At 31.2% G+C, this 21,555-nt stretch overlaps 1 protein-coding gene and 1 long non-coding RNA gene across 3 annotated transcripts; one reads left to right on the top strand and one right to left on the bottom strand.

The window, feature by feature from the left end:
* Positions 1–2,233: 2,233 nt before the first annotated feature.
* On the top strand, positions 2,234–9,592 carry LUT1 (Cytochrome P450 superfamily protein). Of its 2 annotated transcripts, none has more exons than XM_028202864.2 (9): positions 2,234–2,935; positions 4,647–4,943; positions 5,026–5,223; positions 6,129–6,230; positions 7,001–7,141; positions 7,514–7,621; positions 8,266–8,348; positions 8,481–8,643; positions 9,293–9,592. In XM_028202864.2, the coding sequence occupies exons 1-9, from the start codon at positions 2,426–2,428 to the stop codon at positions 9,362–9,364; spliced, it is 1,674 nt and encodes a 557-aa protein (XP_028058665.2). In that variant the 5' UTR covers positions 2,234–2,425; the 3' UTR covers positions 9,365–9,592. The 2 variants fall into 2 exon arrangements, with proteins under 2 accessions (XP_028058665.2, XP_028058666.2); XM_028202865.2 differs by having other exon boundaries at positions 2,248–2,935; positions 4,658–4,943.
* A 537-nt stretch (positions 9,593–10,129) lies between these two features.
* LOC145801180 (uncharacterized) lies at positions 10,130–12,389 on the bottom strand. Its single transcript, XR_014342243.1, has 2 exons — positions 11,748–12,389; positions 10,130–10,461 (listed from the first exon to the last, which is right to left on the bottom strand). It is a non-coding gene; the product is annotated as an uncharacterized LOC145801180 (long non-coding RNA).
* Between the last annotated feature and the right edge of the window lie 9,166 nt (positions 12,390–21,555).

The raw sequence follows: 21,555 nt of genomic DNA, 5'->3' as shown, positions 1-21,555 counted from the left end.
CTAGGGGATGTGAGATAGAAATAGTGGGATTGGAATCCCATAGGATTAAATTATAAAATGACACATTTACCCTCTATATATTTGATTTCATTAATATTTTATTTATTAAAATGAAATAAAAAAATCTCAATTAAAAAATAAAATAAAATAAATTTATTTATTTAATTTTATTGATGTTTATTTACTTAATTTTTTAAATAAATTTTTATAGATTTTTTATTGATGTTTTATTTTAAATTTTTGTTGATATTTTATTTAATTTTTATTTCATTTCATTATTTATTAATTTTTAAAATAAATTTATTTAAAATTTTATTTTAAAAATGACATAAATTTTTATTGATTTTTTATTTATTTAATTTAGTTAATTAAAGAAAATAAATTCATTTAATTTTTATAACATAAAATAAAATAATTTTTATTTAATCTACCAAAAATAATTAAAATATTAAATACAGATTTAGTATTGCTATTACTAAGTAAACAATTTAAAAGAGTAAAATAATCTATTAAGCATTTATCATTCTTCATAATATTTCAATCAAACATTAGATTCAATAGAATAGTCATTTTTAGACATCTAATTATATAATAAAACAAATATAGGACACACATCATTTCTAACAAAATAGTCCAATGACTATATATTCCAAGATTAAGAGTCCAATGGATCACAACCTCCCCTTATCAACTCCGTCCAAACAAACATGACCTTAGAGGTCATTTGTTTCATGGTATTGAGGTATGTGATTGAACTCCATGTTTAATAAATTCATTAATTCATCATTTGGTTTTTTTTTTTTTAATTTGAAGAAAAATCCATTAAGGAAAGCCAAACAATACTTACAAGAGTCTATCCAACCCAAAACTTACATCAAACAAAGGAAAAATAAAGCAAGAAGCATATAGGAAAGAACCTATAAAAATATTCAGACGCACATCTTGTGTTCGTGCTCGTATTGCAAAGTAGAGTTGATCATAAAAGTTCGGCAATAGAGCATGTCTGAGATAAATTACAGACCCCAACCACAGAGAAGGTAAGTTTAACATCACCACCGATGGATTCACAAACAAACATAACAGCAAAACAAACCTATAGAAAATCAGAAAAACAAAAGGTAAAAGACAAACCCACAAACCAAAGCTTTAGCAGCGGCGATAGTGAATCCGGCGGAGGAGGAGGAGGCAGAGCAAGGAAAGGGAAGCGGCGTCTGGTAGGCTTGGAGAAGGCGGCAGGTCTGGCGATGATAGATGACGCTAAAAGGAGGCGGAGAAGAGGAGAGACGGCGGATCCAGCGAAGACCACAGGCAGAGTTAAAGTGAAGGGAAACAAACATCTCACAGAAGAATGAGAGGATAAAAAGCCAAAGCTTCCAAGTTATTGGACAAAAGTGAAGAGAAAAGAGGGGTAAAGAGGAGGTGAAGGGAGGCTAGAGGCCGCTGGAAGCCCCTTTCCCATCCCGACTACAACTACACTCTTGAAACCCCAAGAGAAGAAAAGTTTTGGGGTACTCTACTATTTGCTAATCAATTTTCAAACTAATATGTAGGCCTCGTTTGGCATAACCTATATAATCCATCTTTTTATCTTTTTATCTTTTTTCCATCACATCATCTCTCTACTTTTCTGCACATCTTTTCGTAAAAAGACAAAAAGTGCACTTTTTTAGGACACCCCAAACCAACCCGTAGTTTAGTGAAAGTCGGACTAATAGTCAAATATACATAATTTCCAGCTAAATAGTCTCAAAAATATTTATTCAACACTAATAGTCAAGGTTATTAAAATTGGGATCCTAAGTAGGATCGTCGGAAAGGATTTGTGGATTGGATTGTAGAATCAGATCGAGAATAGTAAGATTCTACTTTTAATGTAAAATAAAATGATAAATTATCTATAATGATAATATATGTTAAATAATTGTAAAATCACTAAAGAAAAATAATTAATTTGATATAATATCTTTTGTGTTACATTAGTACTACGACTTAGAAATTATTCATAATCTTTATCTTGTGATTCAGTTCATATTCATTCTACACATGGATCTCGCATGAACCCCAGACTACACAAATTAATTTCTACCATACAATTACCTACTTAAAATTTTGTGGGTGTATAAAGATAGGTCTTTAGACATTTCTTTTATGTTATCATAAATTAAATGTTTATAAAAAAAAAATAATTTAGTTAAATTTCTTATATAGATATACATATATACATGTATATAAAAATTAACGCCGGTCCACTGAAAGAACACAATCCAAAAGCAGCAGCAGTGAAACATCCTTCAAATGGTGGTGAGACTGCGAAGATGGAACAGTACTAGAAACCAGATATTACGGAGTAGAGTAGAGTAGAGAACTTAACTAATCTTAACCCCCCATTCTCTCATTCATTCATTCATTCATATCTTCACCAAACATGCCTTCTTCACTCTCTCTCTCTTCTTTCTCTCTCCACGCAAACCCCTCCCACTTCCCTCACCCCCTGTACAAACCCACCATTCCCTACCCATCAACAAACCTCCCTAAATCTCTCTCAATCAAATCCTCCATTGACAAACCCGAAAAACCCACCAATAACACAACCAAACAGAGCTCATGGGTCAGCCCAGACTGGCTCACCTCTCTGGCTCAGTCCCTATCCATTGGCAAAGACGATTCAAACATACCCATTGCAAATGCTAAGCTCGAAGATGTTTCTGAGCTTCTGGGTGGTGCTCTTTTCCTCCCACTGTTCAAGTGGATGCAGGAATACGGACCCATTTACCGCCTCGCCGCGGGGCCGAGGAATTTCGTGGTGGTTAGTGACCCTGCCATTGCAAAGCATGTGTTGAGAAATTATGGCAAGTATGCAAAGGGGCTTGTTGCTGAGGTCTCTGAATTTTTGTTTGGATCAGGATTTGCCATCGCTGAAGGCCAGCTCTGGACGGTAATGCCCTTGAATTTTGGTGTTGGTGTCGAATTAATTGTACGAAATTGTTATGATTTGGTATTGAATTTCATCATGTGATATTGTGGTTGTGTTTAGTTACAATTTTGGTTCGTCAATGTAAGGTAATTGCTACATTTATGGCTTGTTAAGTCACCAATTTGTTCTAAAAACTTGAAAATGTTGCGAATTTGGTGCAAATATATCAAGTTAATATTCCTTCATGTGCGATACCAGTGAGGGTGCCCTCTGGGTTATGTAGTTCACATTACTTGGGTGCCTACTTAGGCGATGTGAGACTCACACACTTCTTCAAGCACAACGTGCTTACTCGGTAGCACCTGCCGCGTGCAGGTCAGGGACACACACCCTACCTATCCTAGGTATTTGAGCTTTGTTACTGTGTTACATGGTCTTGCATAGAATTCAATACCAAAAACAAACTGTTAGGTAGTGATTGGTTCAATGGAATGAAATGCCATTCCCTCAAATTGTCCATTCCCATTTTTGGTTGATTAAAAAAATTATATTGCAAACGGAATCATCATTCACCATTATAAGGAAATGTCATTCCATAGAAGAGCTTAGAGAATGATCATTCCATTCCATTCTGTCTCATTCCAATCAACCAAACAGAACATTAAGGCGAGGGTGACCTCACACTCATATACTTTACATTACTTTAGTATTTAGGCTTCACTACAAGCAGACCAAGAAACAAGGTGCACAAAGACAGGCGAAACAGATTGCACAATGATAGAGATAGCAGGGCAACAAGACTTGAAACCAGGGTCCTCAAGGACTAGAGATCTAGCCATGTTAAGTCAATAATTGTTCCAAAAGTTATGTTAGGAAATGGGTCCAAAAATATATATCAAGCTAACATGGTGTTTAGTGGAATTTGCGTTTTTTATTAGGCTAAATTTGCATATTTTTTGATAAATCCAGAGTAAGCTAAAAGTAAGTTTTGTTGATACAGGATTTCATGCAATAAGTGGCAATGTTTGGTACGAATTTTATTCATCAATGTTGGGTAACTGCAGCATTTTATGGTTTGGTGTGAATTAAAATTTTATTGAAATTTGATTTCACCATATGTCTATAGTCTCCATAAGAGGTTATAGCTTCAGCCCCTCTTTGGCATTTTTAATTTTATCATGTTATGGAGCATTTGGTGGCATCGCGATGAAAGTGGATAGATCAAGTGTCATCAAATGGTTAACATGGAAAACCATCAGCACTGGTACTGCCATTACAAGGGAAATTTAAAAATTTGTTCTGATACCATTACTTGTGGTGCTGGTTCCTGTTTACTAAAATGGCATCGTTCATGATTTTAGTATTACCCTTCAAATGCTATGTTAATTACAATGGTCCGTTTAAAATTCCATAGTAAGCCTGGATTCATGGTGTTGAATTTTTCATTCTGGCAAAACATGGTGTTTTTCTTAAAAGATGGTTATTGCATATCTGTCTATAATATCTAGATTGATTAATATGTTGGGTTAGTTTTTCAAGTTATGAATTAATTTAATCTGGTTTGGTGCTTTGGAATGTGGTCATAGTAATGCTTAATATATATATATATATATATATATTGTTACATTATAAGCTTTCAATCAGTGGCACTCACTGTTTGAAGTTCAATAATCAATATGCTCTATCCAATTTCGATCCCAGCCTTTTCAGCATATATTCTAATTTTTGATAGGTGAGGCGCAGGGCAGTAGTTCCATCGCTTCACAAGACATACTTATCAGTAATAGTTGATCGGGTATTTTGCAAATGTGCTGAGAGATTGGTGGAAAAGCTCAAAACCAATGCACTCAATGGCTCTGCTGTGAACATGGAGGAAAATTTTTCTCAATTAACTCTCGATGTTATTGGTCTAGCATTGTTCAACTACAATTTTGACTCCCTTACCACTGATAGTCCGGTTATTGATGCTGTTTACACTTCGTTAAAAGAAGCAGAGGCTCGTTCCACTGATCTGTTACCGTATTGGAAGGCATGTTCTTGTACCCTTTTCTTTCTTTTTTCTGATCTACTTAGTTCTAAATTGTGACCAGGCTCTTTTTTGTTTGGTGTAGATTAATGCTTTGTGTAAAATAATCCCAAGACAAATAAAAGCTGAAAAAGCAGTTACATTGATCAGAAAAACCGTTGAAGAACTCATTAACAAGTGCAAAGAAATTGTGGAAAGTGAGGGCGAAAGGATTAATGAGGAGGAGTATGTAAATGAGACAGATCCAAGCATCCTTCGGTTTTTGCTTGCTAGCAGAGAAGAGGTCTGTAAATTCTTTCTTCTTCTTATGTATGAACCATGACTGGTTGTGTTTGTAACATTAATAAGACAATGGCTTATAAGTTCACAATGCACACATCCAAGAAGTTTAAGGCTGACCAAATGTCTGTCAGTTAGCTTTTAAAGTCCAACATTAACAGGCTGCTTACTCAAATGCGACTCTTTTAGCTGAGTTGTATAGGTCATAAGGTGCTTTTGTTACCTTTTCCCCTTCTTCTTTTTGGTGATCTCTTCCTTTTCATTTTTTCTCTTTAAAATTAAAATTAAGGGTTAAAAAGAATACATTTGGTTTATTTCAGTGTGAATGAGCGTATAGTCAAATTGTTTTAGGGCTTTATGTAGCATATGGATTTTTCCTTCATTCTAATGACAAGGTGAAAGTAGTTGGTCTCCTATGGTTGAGGAGTTGCACAGATAATCTGCTCTTCATTAAAATTAAGACTACTGCAAAATGTTTCTTGTGCTTTAGATTCTAGCATAACTGAGCGCTTATGTTTGCAGCCAAAACACTACGAAAAGAAAATCGAGGGTTTTGCAGCACAAGGTCTGTGCAACACTAGCAGACAAAAATTTCTGTTTGATCACAGATTTGACACCCCAAAGTAGACAAAAATGAAATGGAAAGAAGTCAAGCATTTGATTTTAGTGTGCCCTCATTTTTCAGTATTTCATGTTTTGCGATGTTTGATAGTTAAGCTTGGCGTACTTGTCAAAAATAAACTAAAAGATAGTTAAGTTTGCCATCCAAATTTGGTTATGCTTGTGCTTGATTGGGTTGATAACATATTTTGTTCAGTTTAATGGGCTTCTTCACATTTAAATTGACATGCAAGGTTTTGCTCTTATTGTTTTGGTCTTTGTTTCTACATTTGTGCCACTGTGTTGCAGGTATCAAGCATACAATTACGAGATGATCTTTTGTCAATGTTAGTTGCTGGGCATGAGACCACTGGTTCAGTGTTGACTTGGACAGCATATCTTCTGAGCAAGGTATTACATATAGTACCTTTTATCTTAATGAGTGTACCTTTTATCTAAATGATCTGTGTCTCCCTTTTCTGTTGTTTACCATAGTAGATTCTATACTTCTTGAGGATTGGCTTGATATTGATTCAAAGTCTAATAGTAGTGCGTCAAATGACAAAGAGGAAAGTGGTTTATTTATTTGATTATTTATTATCATTTTGGCCAAACTTGGTTATTTTGATCAACTGTTTATCACATTGTCATAATCATCTAGTTCCATGTGTATCACTGGTTCAAAAGCTTAAGTAGTCATAGACCTTAAAGGGCACCAAACTGATGACTTTGACATATTCTTACCCACAGCAAGCCCGAAAAATATATCTTACATCAAAGAGATTATTTATCATTTGATATTTATCACACATCATACGTATGTAATGTAACGTTATCTTAATATTGCTATCATAGTTATCAGTATCAGTGCCTTAATCAAATTCTTTTTATGCTATTCTACTCTGTAGTAAAGATTAAGCATTGATGTTTTCAACCCGTCTCTGTTTTTGCGTCCCTTCTTATTTTCTTTGTAGTTTTTAGAATCTTTAGCAGGCAGCAAAGTATTTTGTGGACAAATTTGGCTTGTTCTTTTTTTTTTTTTGCTACTTTAAGTTCATGGTAAATTTGAGTAAGATGTGTAAATCTTTTATGTTTTTTTTTTTTTGGTCCAAAAAAATAAAAAATAAAAAAACGACGATGGACTTTAAATTAGTCTGTTATTTCTAAATGTTTTCATGCAGGACCCCTCCTCTTTATCAAAAGCACAAGAGGAAGTGGATAGAGTTTTACAGGGAAGGTCCCCAACCTATGAAGACATTAAGAATCTCAAGTTCTTGACTCGTTGCATAAATGAGTCACTTCGTCTCTACCCACATCCTCCTGTAAGCTGCGACTCTTTTCCTTGCATTCTAGTAAATTGTAAACCAAAATTTTTCTATTTTCTGATATTTCCCTGAAAACTCGAAGACCATGTTTGATTCACAAGACTAATAGTGAGGTATTAATAATCCTATCAAAATTAGTGTGGTATTAACTATCCAATTGGATTAATAGGATAAATTATCCATTGGATTAATAATCCCACCCCTACCCCATTACTAATAATCCTACAAATTTGTTAGATTAATTATCTATTGGATTAATAATCCTAAACCAAAATATTAAAACAAACGTAGGATAATTAGGCCCACGGATTAATAATCCCAATCCCATGCTCTAATCCATTCAATCAAACATTGCCCTAATTTTACTAGGTCTTATTACGAAGAGCTCAAGTTGCTGATGTGCTTCCTGGAAATTACAAGGTTAATCCTGGTCAAGATATAATGATTTCAGTTTACAACATCCATCATTCCCCTCAGGTATTACATTAATTTCTACATTTCTTAGAGATTGACGAGTGTTTTCTATTGTTATTGGTATTGTGTTTATGGTGAGAGTCAATTAAAAGTGGGTCGTCTATTGTGAATATCTATTATTTGTCAAATCCGTTCCGGTGTTTCACTTTCAAACCTAAACAGCTATTAAAAGGTTGTTTAGACTACTGAAATTGTCCCATAAATTGGCTTGCTCCACAAGTAACTCTCTCTCTCTCTCTCTCTGATTACCTACTTGGGATTAAAAACCCCTTTCCTGATTTTTTGTTGAGTACCGAACATCAAGGTAAACATACTTGAATCAAAAGTTCCTTTTCAACTAATTAGTGGAGCCTTTGTTTAATGATGTTAAACTTCAGTCCATTGCCGAGAAACATGATATGAATTCTTTAAATGCTCAATTGTTAGACAAATAAAAGGAGGGAGATAATTTGAAGTCCAACCCTCATTATTTTTTGAGATTATGTATGTGTGTTATATAAAAGTTGAGATTTCAAATTTGGTTCTCCTAGGTTTGGAAGTGAGAAACAAAATTTACAATTTTCCATCGTGTCCTCCAATTTGTTGTCATTTATGCATGTCATTACAATGTTAAATGATGCATTCCACTTTCTCTGCTGGTGCTCTAGGTCTGGGACAGAGCAGAAGTGTTTGTACCAGAAAGATTTGACTTGGATGGTCCAATGCCTAATGAAACGAATACGGATTTCAGGTATTCATTTCAAATAAATCTTTTTTATCTTTCCTTTGTTTTGGGCTCTGCATGGACTAAGATGGAATCTTCGTGTTTATACGTCTCGTGTAACATCAATTTTGATCTAATTTGGGAAATTAACAATTGCAGATTCATCCCATTTAGTGGAGGACCTCGTAAATGTATCGGTGATCAATTTGCTTTGCTGGAAGCCATTGTTGCTCTTGCAATCTTTGTACAGCATATGGATTTTGAATTGGTTCCTGATCAGAACATTAGCATGACTACTGGAGCTACTATTCACACAGAAAATGTACTATCTATAACATTTTTGTTCAACTGCTCCCAAGTACTCATTTAAAAGTTATACCTTGTTTGGGATGAGTTAAATAAGCCAAAAAGCAAAAGCCTATTTTGGAAGAGTAAAAATAGCAATTAAAAAGCCAAAAAAGTCGACTTTTCCACTAACAAAAAAAAAAAAAAAAAAAATCAACTTTTTTAGCAATTCCCGAACACATCAGCTTTTAGGCCAAAAAGCCACTAAAAAGCCAATGGCAAACCTTAGATTGCCAAGGCTGAAGGATTAGTTCCTTGTCAGGGCCTTCTAGCTTTTCAGTAAGAAGCCATGAGAGTTCCACAGGTTAGCAGTTGGTAAAATAGAGTACTCAAATTCGATTTAAATCTAAACTTAAAATGAAAAGAGACTGTCAACAGAGTGGATTAAAACCTAGTTTGAGATTAATTTGGGTCTAAATCTGATCGGAATTAATCCCAAAGGTCCGTTTAGTTATTATGCATGAATCCTGGTGTTTGGTTTTGATGCAACAAAAAGTTTGTACGGTATCAATTTGTTGACAAAGAGACAGGGAAAGGAGAAAAAGAAATTGAATGGTCCATGATCAAATTGGAATGTGACTTTTATTTACTCTGTAATTTGTCCTAAATTTGTGCTATTTTTGCAGGGTTTGTACATGAAAGTGAGCCAAAGGCAAACTAAATCTGCATTTGCAGCGTCGTCTTCTTCTTCTAGGTGAGTTTGTGTATTTGTATTTGTAATAGATAGAAAGAAATAAAAACTGTATTTTATGTGTTGTAGTGATAAGTGTAATGTAACCCCTCAAGGTTGTGATAATCACCACTAGAAAAATGGTTATTTGTGCGGCTGACAACAGAATGAGTCCATGAGGATTAAGCTCTTTATAGCTTTTGAAGAAACAAGCATTTTTTTTATAATATTAATACATTTTTTCATTCCCATGCAACTTTTGTGCGTTGAAATTTTTATTGCTTTTGTTTTCTGCAATTTTAAGCAGCAGATATGTTTACGTGTCACTTGTTTGATTTTTTTGGTTATTGATAGAACTTGAACGGGAAGTAGTAAACTACTTTATCACACTAAGGTCTCGTTTGGAAACAAGTCTATTTTAGTAACTTCTTGACTTTTTACGAAAAGATGTACAGAAAAGTAAAAAGAGTAATGCTCTTGAGGATTAATAGATATCTGTCAATTCTGTGCCCATGTACATAGTGATAATTTCATTTCCATTTTCTAGTAATGTGCCCTCATTCCAGAGGATGGATGGGCCTTTAGAAATGCTGTGAAAATAAATGTCTTTACATTTCGGTATCTAAAATGTTTTTGTTTATACATGTTTCTTTGTAAACAGCGATTCATTTCAACTAGGTTTTGATGCACACGTTAACAAGACCCACATTTTTAAGCGATCATAGCATTCTACTATGTTTTAATGTATGGCGGAGATGTTTACGAAATGACTGAAAGAAAAAGAGAGCATTCATTAGTTGTTATTGAATTTACATTTCATTTCAAGAAAGAAGAAAATACAAGAGTTAACAATACATGAAAAGAAGGCAACAAATCTAACAATAGACTTAACCATCCAGAACTTAAAAAACATCATCAACCTAAAGCAGCACACAAACATAACATAAGCCAAGACACCATCCAACACAAACCACCATAAACACCAAGCCTGCACTTCACAATCCATTAGTTGTGCCAAGATATCCTCCTTGTAGATTAGACTCACATAACTAGCACACGATCAATTTCCAGTAACGAGAGGAAACTGAACCACAAAGCTTGCCAAACCAGCCACAGTAATAATCCCTGCAAGGAAACCATAAAGCACAAAATTGAAAATAGTAAAACAAGAATAAACAAGCTTACTAAGTAAAAAGAGTAATCCGCTGAGGAGCTTGAAAAAGACTTGGGTTACTAAAGTTGTCTTCTATACATTGCTCTCTCTTGCGCTTGCTAGAAGCCTGGGGTTGAAGGAATTTAGTAACCTCCACTGCATCAAAACCCTCATGAGATGTCTTGGTGTTTGAATTCTCTTATCTCCCTTAAGTTGTCTGGTTATCGAGTTTTAGCTTCTTTCTTCTTATATATTTATATTCTACTAGTGCATTATGTTGTCAACTTGTTTGTGAGATCAAAAGAGCATAATTTAAATGACAGCTGGGTATTATATAATTTTAACAACAGAGGAATTTGGTTTGTAAAGGAAAAGAAATTGTATTTCCTCTTCACAAAAGTTAGGTTGGATGTTGTTTGAATAGAAGAAATCAATTGTGTAAACTCAGGGTAGCTCAGATTCTGTAAACTCATCGGGGTAAGCCCATAATAATGTAGAAAGAAAAACAAACACTAAGAGCGATTCATATTCCAAATGTTGGGGAAGTGAAACCAGGGGGTGTGGCGAGAATTTATCAGGAACGGGTGCCCAAGTAAACTTAAAACTTTTCCACATAAATTTCCTAATCCATCAATATATATATCACCCCTTGAGCGAATGTTTGCTAGTGTTACATCAAAAATTTATTATCATTTGAATATTTTATTTTTTTTAAATGTTTGTTAATAAGTCTTATTTTACTCTAAGATTACACCTAATTTCTATTAAATTTGAATGTTATCTTTACTAATTTATTATCAAAATGTCTAATTGACATTATTCTATTTACACTACACCTTTTATTTTATACCTTTTTTAAGGTTTAGTTGCATTCTTCACTCTTGTAGTTTGATTCAAATTTCACTTTAGCCTCTATAGTTTTAATTTGAACAATTTGGTCCATACATTTGAAGTTTAGCTTCAATTTTCTTTCTATCTAAATCAGAGATTAAATTTAACAATTTTGAGATATTTGTTAATTTTTTAAAATGTACACATGAACAAAATTAACAAAAAATTAGATGGAAGAACCAAATTGAAACCATATTTAAAGTGTAGGGATCAAATTGTTTAAATTGAAATTATAAGAACCAAAGTGAAATTTGGGTCAAATTACTGCATGAAAAGTATAATTAACCCTTTTTTTATTACAATTTTGTTCTTACATAAAATTACATTTTAAACGCTAAAACTTTGAAACCCTAATTTCTTTACTCACCTAACATCTTCACCACTTGCCGCCCATTGTCACCAACACCATCCATTCCAACTTCTTGTTGGCACCATTCTTCCTAACTCGCCATTGGTGCCCGCTGTCACCTTTCTCCTCCACCGCCTTCCATTTCCATTGCCTTCCCACAACTATCTACATTCATGTCGCCCCTCTTCACTATGCCTTTACAACCCTTGTCGCCCCTTTCTCTGCCAACCCTCTACTATCCTAGCCACTCTTCTTCTCAGCGACCCCCTCTCCTAGATCTACCACTGTCTTTCCCAAATTTGCCACTATTTCCCTCCCTCCAACTATCACAACTCTTGTTACCCCCACTACCTTCAAAACACTAGGTTACACCCTCTTCTTCCACTTTCGAAACCATATATCTGAGAGAAAGAAATAGAGATAAGGAGATAAGGGGTTTCAATAAGGAGATAAGGGGTTTCAATAAGGGGGTTGTTGATAGATGAGTGGCTCACGAATTGGAGATGGTAACAATAGTGGTGGCCAAAGTTGGAGGTTGAGGTGAAGGCAGGGTTAGAGTTTGCAAGGGTTTGATTTGTAAAGATGATGGTATGTTTGATATTATGGTAGATGTAAGATACTAAAATCAAAAATTTAAATTTTGTAAAGAGTGTAATTAAGAAACGGGTGTAATGAGATCTTTTGTGGTATAAATAAAGTCATTGAATTTTCCCTAATATTATCTGTTTTTCCAAGTTTACTCTCATTAAAATATGAATAACAAATTTGTAAATAATAATAATAATTTAATTTAAAATATTTTAAAATTTTTAAAACTAAACATTCACTACAACATAAAAGAGTTTTAGAGACTAAATGTTTTGGTCTTTAAAAGTGAAAATTTTGTTGCAAATTATATTTAGGGACTAATTTCCATCGTCATGAGGATGGTCGCTAAAAGGTCGTTCCGAAAAATTAAAAATAAGACTTTTAGCGACAAAATTTTGAAAATATCACTAATAAATAGACTTTTAGAAACAAAATAATTTGGTCTCAAAATGATTTATTTTTTTAAACAAAAAATTTGGTCTCAAAAGGATAATAATTCATCACTAATGTCTTATTTTTGTTGTTGAAAATATAATGACGACACTTTTCTCAACAAAATTATTTTGTGTCGAAAAAATAATTTTGTCCCTAAATTTTGTAGTGATTGTATTAAACAAAAGTATAGAGGTATAAGATTAATCATTTTCTATTGTTTCACACCTTGACAAATATATGAATTTACGACAATAGTATTTTTCACAATTTTTTTTTACTGGAATATTAATAAAACTAAGTCTTTTAGATTATTTATCAAATATGTTTTTCATAATGTGAGGTAACAATAACTGACGAGTCTTGTGCCATAATTGTTGTTTATGATTTTGTTTGATATTTGTTCACTTTTTACAATTTTAAAATATATTTTTTAAAGTAAATTAAAATTGCTCATACAACAATTATTCATATTTTAATAAAGAGTATAAAATTTGAATAAAACGTTTCATTTTGAAAAATTGAACTTCTTGGGAGTAAGTTGTTAAAATAATACTTATTTGTGGGAGATTCGACCTGCCATTCTTATAATTCTGAACTAGCATATCACCCGTACTATGTACGGATTGTGTTTATAATCTATACTATATATTAAGTAAAAGAGGGTTTCTAACCCCTAAGGCATGTGAGAGCTCCAATATGTCAATCCTAATTTTCTAATTTTTTGTTTTTTAAAAAAAAAATTAACCACGTCATTTGTTAACTTCTCTCAACCCACAAGATTTTTTGACTTCTCTCATAATTATGTAGTACCTTTTTCCAAAATAAATAATTTGTATATTAAAAAAATTTAAAACAAATATAAATATATATATATATATATATATCTATTTATATCTATCTCTAACCCACAATTTTTGTGGGAGTTCCAATATCCCAATCTAAATTTCTTGATTTTTTGATTTTTTTTTAAAAAAATCTTAGCATTTATTAATTTCTCACAACCCCTAAGTCTTACCCTTATAATAACACTTTAATGCATTAAGAATAAGTATAAAAAAAATTCTTTAAACCTTAGATTGTTAAATTATTTTTATAAAAATCTTTAAAAATATAATTTATATATTAAAAAAAATTAAAACAAATATAAATATTTATAATTATCCTGTGCATAGCACGGGTGATAGGCTAGTTATCTATATATGTGAATTGTGATTTTTTAATGTCTTTTTTTTTAAATGCCTTCTTTTTTGCCGTTTTTGTATTATATTAAAGTTTAATATTTTGATAATAATCATATGTGTTAGACTTTTCAATGAATTAAATATCTTTTTTTTTATTATATTTTAAATGCCTTCTTTTGTTCCTTTTTTATATTATATTAAAATTTAATATTTTGATAATAATCATATGTGTTAGACTTTTCAAAGAATTAAATGTCTTTTTTATTTGTTATATTATATTAAAGTTTAATATTTTGATAATAATCATATGTGTTGGACTTTTCAAGAAATTTTTTTTATGCTTGTTCTTAATGCATTAAAGTGTTATTATGAGGGATAATAATCATATGTGTTGGGGCTTTTCAAGGAATTCATATGTGTTAGATTTCAAAGAATTTTTTTTATGCTTGTTCTTAATGCATTAGGGTAAGATTTGGGGGTTGAGAGAAGTTAATAAATGCTAAGATTTTTTTTTAAATCAAAAAATCAAAAAATTTAAATTAGGAGATTGGAGCTCCCACAAGGCTTAGGATTAAAAACCCCATTTTGCTTAATATATAGTATAGATATGTGAATTGTGATTTTTAAATTTTTTTTTTAAATGCATTTTTTTTTTCCTTTTTTATATTATATTAAAGTTTAATATTTTGATAATAATCATATGTGTAAGACTTTTCAAGGAATTAAATGTCTTTTTTTATTTATTATATTATATTAAAGTTTAACATTTTGATAATAATCATATGTGTTGGACTTTTCAAGAAATTTTTTTTATGCTTGTTCTTAATGCATTAAAGTGTTATTATGAGAGATAATAATCATATGTGTTGGGACTTTTCAAAGAATTCATATGTGTTGGATTTCAACGAATTTTTTTTATGCTTGTTCTTAATGCATTAAAGTGTTATTATGAGGATAAGACTTTGAGGTTGAGAGAAGTTAATAAATACTAAGGTTTTTCTTTTTTTCTAAATCAAAAAATCAAAAAATTTAGATTGGGAGATTGGAGCTCCCACAAGGCTTGGGGTTAAAAATCCCATTTTGCCTAATATATAGTAAGTATAGATATGTGAATTGTGATTTTTAAATATATATTTTTTTAAATGCTTTCTTTTTTTCCTTTTTTATATTATATTAAAGTTTAATATTTTGATAATAATCATACTAGCCTATCACCCGTGCTATGCACGGGATAATTATAAATATTTATATTTGTTATTAATTTTTTTTAATATATAAATTATGTTTTTAAAGATTTTTTATAGAAATAATTTAACAATCTTATCACTAACCATAGCGTATATGAGAAATTAAAAAGGTTACTGCAGTAACTATGCATGAGCTGTATCTATAATTATTTGTATGAGGAGATTTTAAATATTGATCAGGGATTCTGATCAAATCAATAAATACAGACATGTGGAAAGACATGTAGATTGAAAAAAGTTAATAAATGTTGATCAAGGGATTTTGACCAAATCAATAAATGTTGAATTTTTTTTAAAAAGGCTGGTGCAGTAACTATGCACGGGTTGTATCTACAATTATTTATATGAGAGGATTTTAAATACTGATCAGGGATTTTGATCAAATCAATAAATGCAAACATGTGGAAAGACATGTAGATTGAAGAAGGTTAATAAATGTTAATTAGGGGATTTTGACCAAATCAATGAATGCTAATTTTTTTTTTTAAATAAAAAATTTAGAAAATTAAGATTGGGAGATTGGAGCTCGTATAAGGCTTGAGATTTAGAAACCCTCTTGTCCTTAATATATACTAGCCTATCACCCGTGCGATGCACGGGATAATTATAAATATTTATATTTGTTTTAATTTTTTTTAATATATAAATTATGTTTTTTAAGATTTTTTATAAAAATAATTTAACAATCTTATCACTAACTATAGTGTACAGGAGAAAATAAAAAGGCTACTGCAGTAACTATGCACAGGCTGTATCTATAATTATTTGTATAAGAGGATTTTAAATGCTAATCAGGGATTTTGACCAAATCAATAAATGCAGGCATGTGGATTGAAAAAAGTTAATAAATGCTGATCAGGAGATTTTGACTAAATCAATAAATGTTGAGTTTTTTTTTAAAATAAAAAATTTAGAAAATTAAGATTGAGAGATTGGAGCTCCCACAAGGCTTATGCACAGGCTGTATCTATAATTATTTGTATGAGGCAATTTTAAATGCTAATTAGGGATTTTGACCAAATCAATAAATGCAGGCATGTGGATTGGAAAAAGTTAATAAATGTTAATCAGGGGATTTTGACCAAATCAATAAATGCTGAGTTTTTTTTTTAAAATCAAAAATTTAGAAAATTAAGATTGAGAGATTGGAGGTCCCACAAGGCTTGGGGTTTAGAAACCCCCTTTTTCTTAATATATTTACAATTATCTATATATGTGAATTGCGATTTTTAAATGTCTTGTTTTTTTTTTTTTTTTAAATGTCTTCTTTTTTTCATTTTTTATTTTATATTAAAGTTTAATATTTTGATAATAATCATATGTGTTGGATTTTTCAAGGAATTAAATGTCTTCTTTTTTTATTATATTATATTAAAGTTTAATATTTTGATAACAATCATATGTGTTGGACTTTTCAAGAAAATTTTTTTATGCTTGTTTTTAATGCATTAAAATGTTATTATAAGGGATAATAATCATATGTGTTGGGACTTTTCAAGGAATTCATATGTGTTGGATTTTAAAGAATTTTTTTTATGCTTGTTCTTAATGTATTAAAGTGTTATTTTGAGGGTAAGACTTGAGGGTTGGGAGAAGTTAATAAATTAAAGTTTAATATTTTGATAATAATCATATGTATTGGACTTTTCAAGAAATTTTTTTTATGCTTGTTCTTAATGCATTAAAGTGTTATTATGAGGGATAATAATCATATGTGTTGAGACTTTTTAAGGAATTCATATGTGTTGGATTTTAAAGATTTTTTTTTTATGCATGTTCTTAATTTATTAAAGTGTTATTATGAGGGTAAGACTTGGGGTTGAGAGAAGTTAATAAGTGCTAAGGTTTTTTTTTTTTAAATCAAAAAATCAGAAAATTTAGATTGAGAGATTGGAGCTCCCACAAGGTTTGGGGTTAAAAACTCGCTTTTGCTTAATATATAGTATAATGTAATATAATATATATATATATATATATATATAGATTATAAGATGAGAGAAATAAAGTGATGTCTTATTATACTGGAGGAGATCTTATAAAAAAAAACTTGTAGACATGAATACCCTCCTATTTTATTGTGTTTACAATTATTTATATATGTGAATTGTGATTTTTAAATATTTTTTTTTTTAGGGCATGGCTTCCGTCCAGTTCTTAATCGGACTGGGCCGCACTGTTGGGCTCGTGGAGGCCCACCACGGGTCCTGTTTTGATAATCTGGACCGTTCAATGTGTAGAACTCGTCGAGTACTATATGCTTGTAAAAAATTACATTAATCGAATATCGATAACTATGTGATCAAATCAGTTTTGTATAAAAAAAAATTTACGGTGAATAAATTAACGGTTGACAAAAATCTGTTTTGATCACATAGCTATCGATATCCGATCAACGTGATTTTTTACAGGTATATAGTACTCGACGAGTTATACACATTAAGCGGTTCAGATTATCAAAACGGGACCCGTTGTGGGCCTCCACGGGCCCAACAGCACGGTCCAGTCCAATTAAGGGCTGGACAGAAGCCATTCCCTTTTTTTTAAATGTCTTCTTTTTTTTTCTTTTTTATATCATATTAAAGTTTAATATTTTGATAATAATCATATGTGTTGGACTTTTCAAGGAATTAAATGTCTTTTTTTTATTATATTATATTAAAGTTTAATATTTTGATAATAATCATATGTGTTGGACTTTTTAAGAATTTTTTTTTAAGTTTGTTTTTAATGCATTAAAGTGTTATTATGAGGGATAATAATCATATGTGTTGGAACTTTTCAAAGAATTCATATGTGTTAGATTTCAAAGAATTTTTTTTATACTTGTTCTTACTGCATTAAAGTGTTATTATGAGGGTAAGACTTGGGAGTTGGGAGATGTTAATAAATGCTAAGATTCTTTTTTTTTTTAAATTAAAAAATCAAAAAATTTAGATTAAGAGATTGAATCTCCCATAAAGCTTAGGATTAAAAATTCTTTTTTATATATATAGTATAGATAGCCTTAGAGAAAGGCCATGTGGCCGAGCTAGGACGGAATAGGTCGGGGAGATTGAGCTAAGGTACTTCAGATAAGGAGCAGGACTATGAGTCAACTCTGAACTAGGGGTGGGCGCAGGTCGGTTGCGGCCACGGAACCTCCAATCCGCCATCCGTCAGCCAGATTGGCGGATTGAAGAAAATCAATCCGCATCCGTCCGCTAATCCGGCGGATGTGGATTGAGCGGATTGGCGGTTTGGCGGATGGATGCGAATCGGTTTGGCGGTTTAAAATTTTATAAATTTTCAACATAATTCAACTTGTGCACTTCCTCAAAAAAAAAAAAAAAAAAAGAAAGTATTACAATCAATGACTTAAAAAAGTATTACAATCACTGTATACCTTATCCAAAGAAAGCAAGTTTAAAACTTTAGAATATCACTATCACTGCATGCCTTATCCACATGTTACAATCACAGCATGATTCATCCACATAAAGTATTACAATTTGTGATTCTTAAAATATAATAACAATTCATATCACAAAAACCATGAACAGAGCAGTAGTAAAGATTGTATGTCTCTGTATTGTTATATCTATATATATGTTTTTGAAAACAAAAAACCAACCAGTATATATCATATTTTCTATTTATTATTTTTAGAGCTAGATTAAAAACAAAAAAATATAGATAAATAATACATTTATTTTTTTCAATTCAAAAAATATATTCAAGTTGAAAACTTTTTTTCAACAGAATATTTAAACTCTTTTTCAATTGAAAACACAAACATAATATTTATAGAAATTGAAAATACAAAGTCCTATAAATTATTAGGGGTGCTCACGATTTGGCGGTTTGGCGGTTCGGTTGCGGCCAAAGAAATCTCAAATCCGTCATCCGTCCGCCAAATTGGCGGATTGAAGAAAATCAATCCGCAACCGTCCGCTCGTCATCACGCATCCGTCCAAAATGCGGCGGATCGGTTCGGTTCGGTCGGTTTTGGCGGATCGGTATATCCGCTGCTCACCCCTACTCTGAACACCAAACTGATAAATAGCTTGGATTAGGCAATTCGAATGGGTAATTTTAGGGACACCAAATTTTTTATCAAACAAATGACCAAATGTCTCACATGGGTGTGGGGTCCGCAATTTTGTAGGCCCCACACCCATGTGAGACATTTGGTCATTCATTTGGTAAAAAATTTGAGACCTCTAACATTTTCCAATTCGAATAGCTAAACTGGGTTAACACGCATTCTATTAAATGTGAACTTATCCACTCTTAGAAATTCATGAACATAGGACATGCTTTCACATGAAGTGGAATGGTAGGGAGGAGTGAGATGGAACTCTTAACCACTTTAACGGTCATATGTAAGTTTGTTTAACCAAATGTACACAACAATCTACACTATACTCTCATTTTTTGTGTGCCTATTATCTCATATTAATTTAGACATCGAAGCGTCTCCTACCTGACTACTAGCCAGAGTTCATCTTTCTTGAGTGTTTTTAGGAAAACCTTCTTTCAAGTTCAAATAAATCCGACACTATTGCCAAGTGTGGTAAGTTTTTCCCACACATTATTTATTCAAAGAGAAATAATATAAAAGTCTACATTTTAGACTCATTTTCTAGATCTAGTGATGTATCAAGAAGATAATTGATTGATAATTAGAGAATATTTAATTATCAATCAATCATCTTCTTGACACATTACTTGGTTTAAAAAGTAAGTCTAACTTTTGAGCCTAAATAGTAATACTCTTATTTATATTGAAATTTAAAGAGACTCACTAAAAAGCTAGAAAGTAAAATAAGACTTCTTGGTAATTTTTTCTAGATTATATTGGAGTTAGCTAAACTCAAAGTATCTTCAACAGTATAGTTTGGTGTATTAAATACTTCACATTTGATCTGTTAATGTTCTATAATAATTACATTTATGTTATTATATAAATGAAGTTTAATTTATCACTAATTATAACTATATCATGCGAAGATAAGTGGAGTGAGAGTTAATTTGTCACAAATAAATTTAGATAAATTAAATACAAATATTAAAAAAATACGTGTATGCACAATTCAAAATACTATATTGTTAGCATATTTGTATTATTTTAGCACAGTAAATATTACTGTCGAAATAATTTATAGTAAAATCTCTATAAAATGCACTTTTGTTGTCTTAAAATTTATATCACTTGAGATGCTCTCATTAGTAGGGATCATACTTCGGGATCTCCTTCCTTATGCCGACCCTAAACCCGACCAATAACCCTTTATTTGGATTTAGGATAGCCTATCCCTTTCTATGTTTTACCTTTTCTACTAATGTTTTACCTGTTTCTACTACTTTGGTCATAATTTGATACTAAAGTTAATTATGTCGATTTGAAATTAATTGCAACGCGATAATGCTTTTTCGATAGAATAATCCTTAATTTCAACCAATTGAGTTAGGTGAGTAGATCATCTCGATACATTTTTATGTAATGAAGTTAGAGTAATTTCAACTATACTTTTCATTCTTCATTAGTTAAAATATGAAGAAGGTACGTACATTCTTAATTTTGTCTAATTTCTATATATATATTTATTTATTTATCTCTGCACTTCAATGTTACTCTTTGTTGTAATAATTAGCATTTTAGAGTGACTAAAATATAAAGATACTAATTATAATAACTTACAAATCTTGTTTAAAGAATTTATTGGAGATACTCTTAGATGTGAATCCTAGTGATAGGCAAACATTGATATGCTCTTCCTATTATTGGAGCATTTTATTATGGTGCTTTATAATTATTAAATTATGATTGTTCCAGTATAATTATTTTCATATTTATAAATAATCTCTTATTGATTGAGGGGAAAAAAAAATCAAATTGTGAGAATGTAACAACACTAACACTAGAAAAGTAAGACAAAGATGATCTCAAACCCTTTATTACACCTGTTTGTTATCACTTTTAGGAGGCGATTATAATTTATTTTTATTTGGAAGTTTTGTGCTAAACTATTTGGTATAGATTCTACTTGTAATTTATTAGGCAGAAATAGCTTAAATAAATTTAAAAAAAAAAAATTTGATTAGAAGTTGAGATAGGAGTACTTTTAACTTCTACTTTCTGATTTTCAGATTTTAATTTTAAAAAGAAAAATTCACCAAACAAGGCCGATGGCACAACCAAGCATTGTTTTAAAAATAAAAATTTAGAAATAAATTTGCTTTTTATTAGTTGTCAAAAGTAATATTATTTTATGTTTAGCAAGGAAATTGAAATAATAATGAATTATTATCTTTTGAGAAATTTATTGAAAAGTCCAATCTAAGGAAAGTATAAGGTATTAGATTTAGTGGATGTTTTTTGTGAGTGAAATATAC

The sequence above is a fragment of the Camellia sinensis genome, chromosome 10 (assembly GCF_055761805.1).
Source record: "Camellia sinensis isolate YWXY chromosome 10, ASM5576180v1, whole genome shotgun sequence".
NCBI classification, from domain to species: Eukaryota; Viridiplantae; Streptophyta; class Magnoliopsida; order Ericales; family Theaceae; genus Camellia; species Camellia sinensis.
The sequence above is the reverse complement of the archived record's forward strand: the minus strand, read 5'-3'. Positions and strand labels throughout refer to the sequence as shown.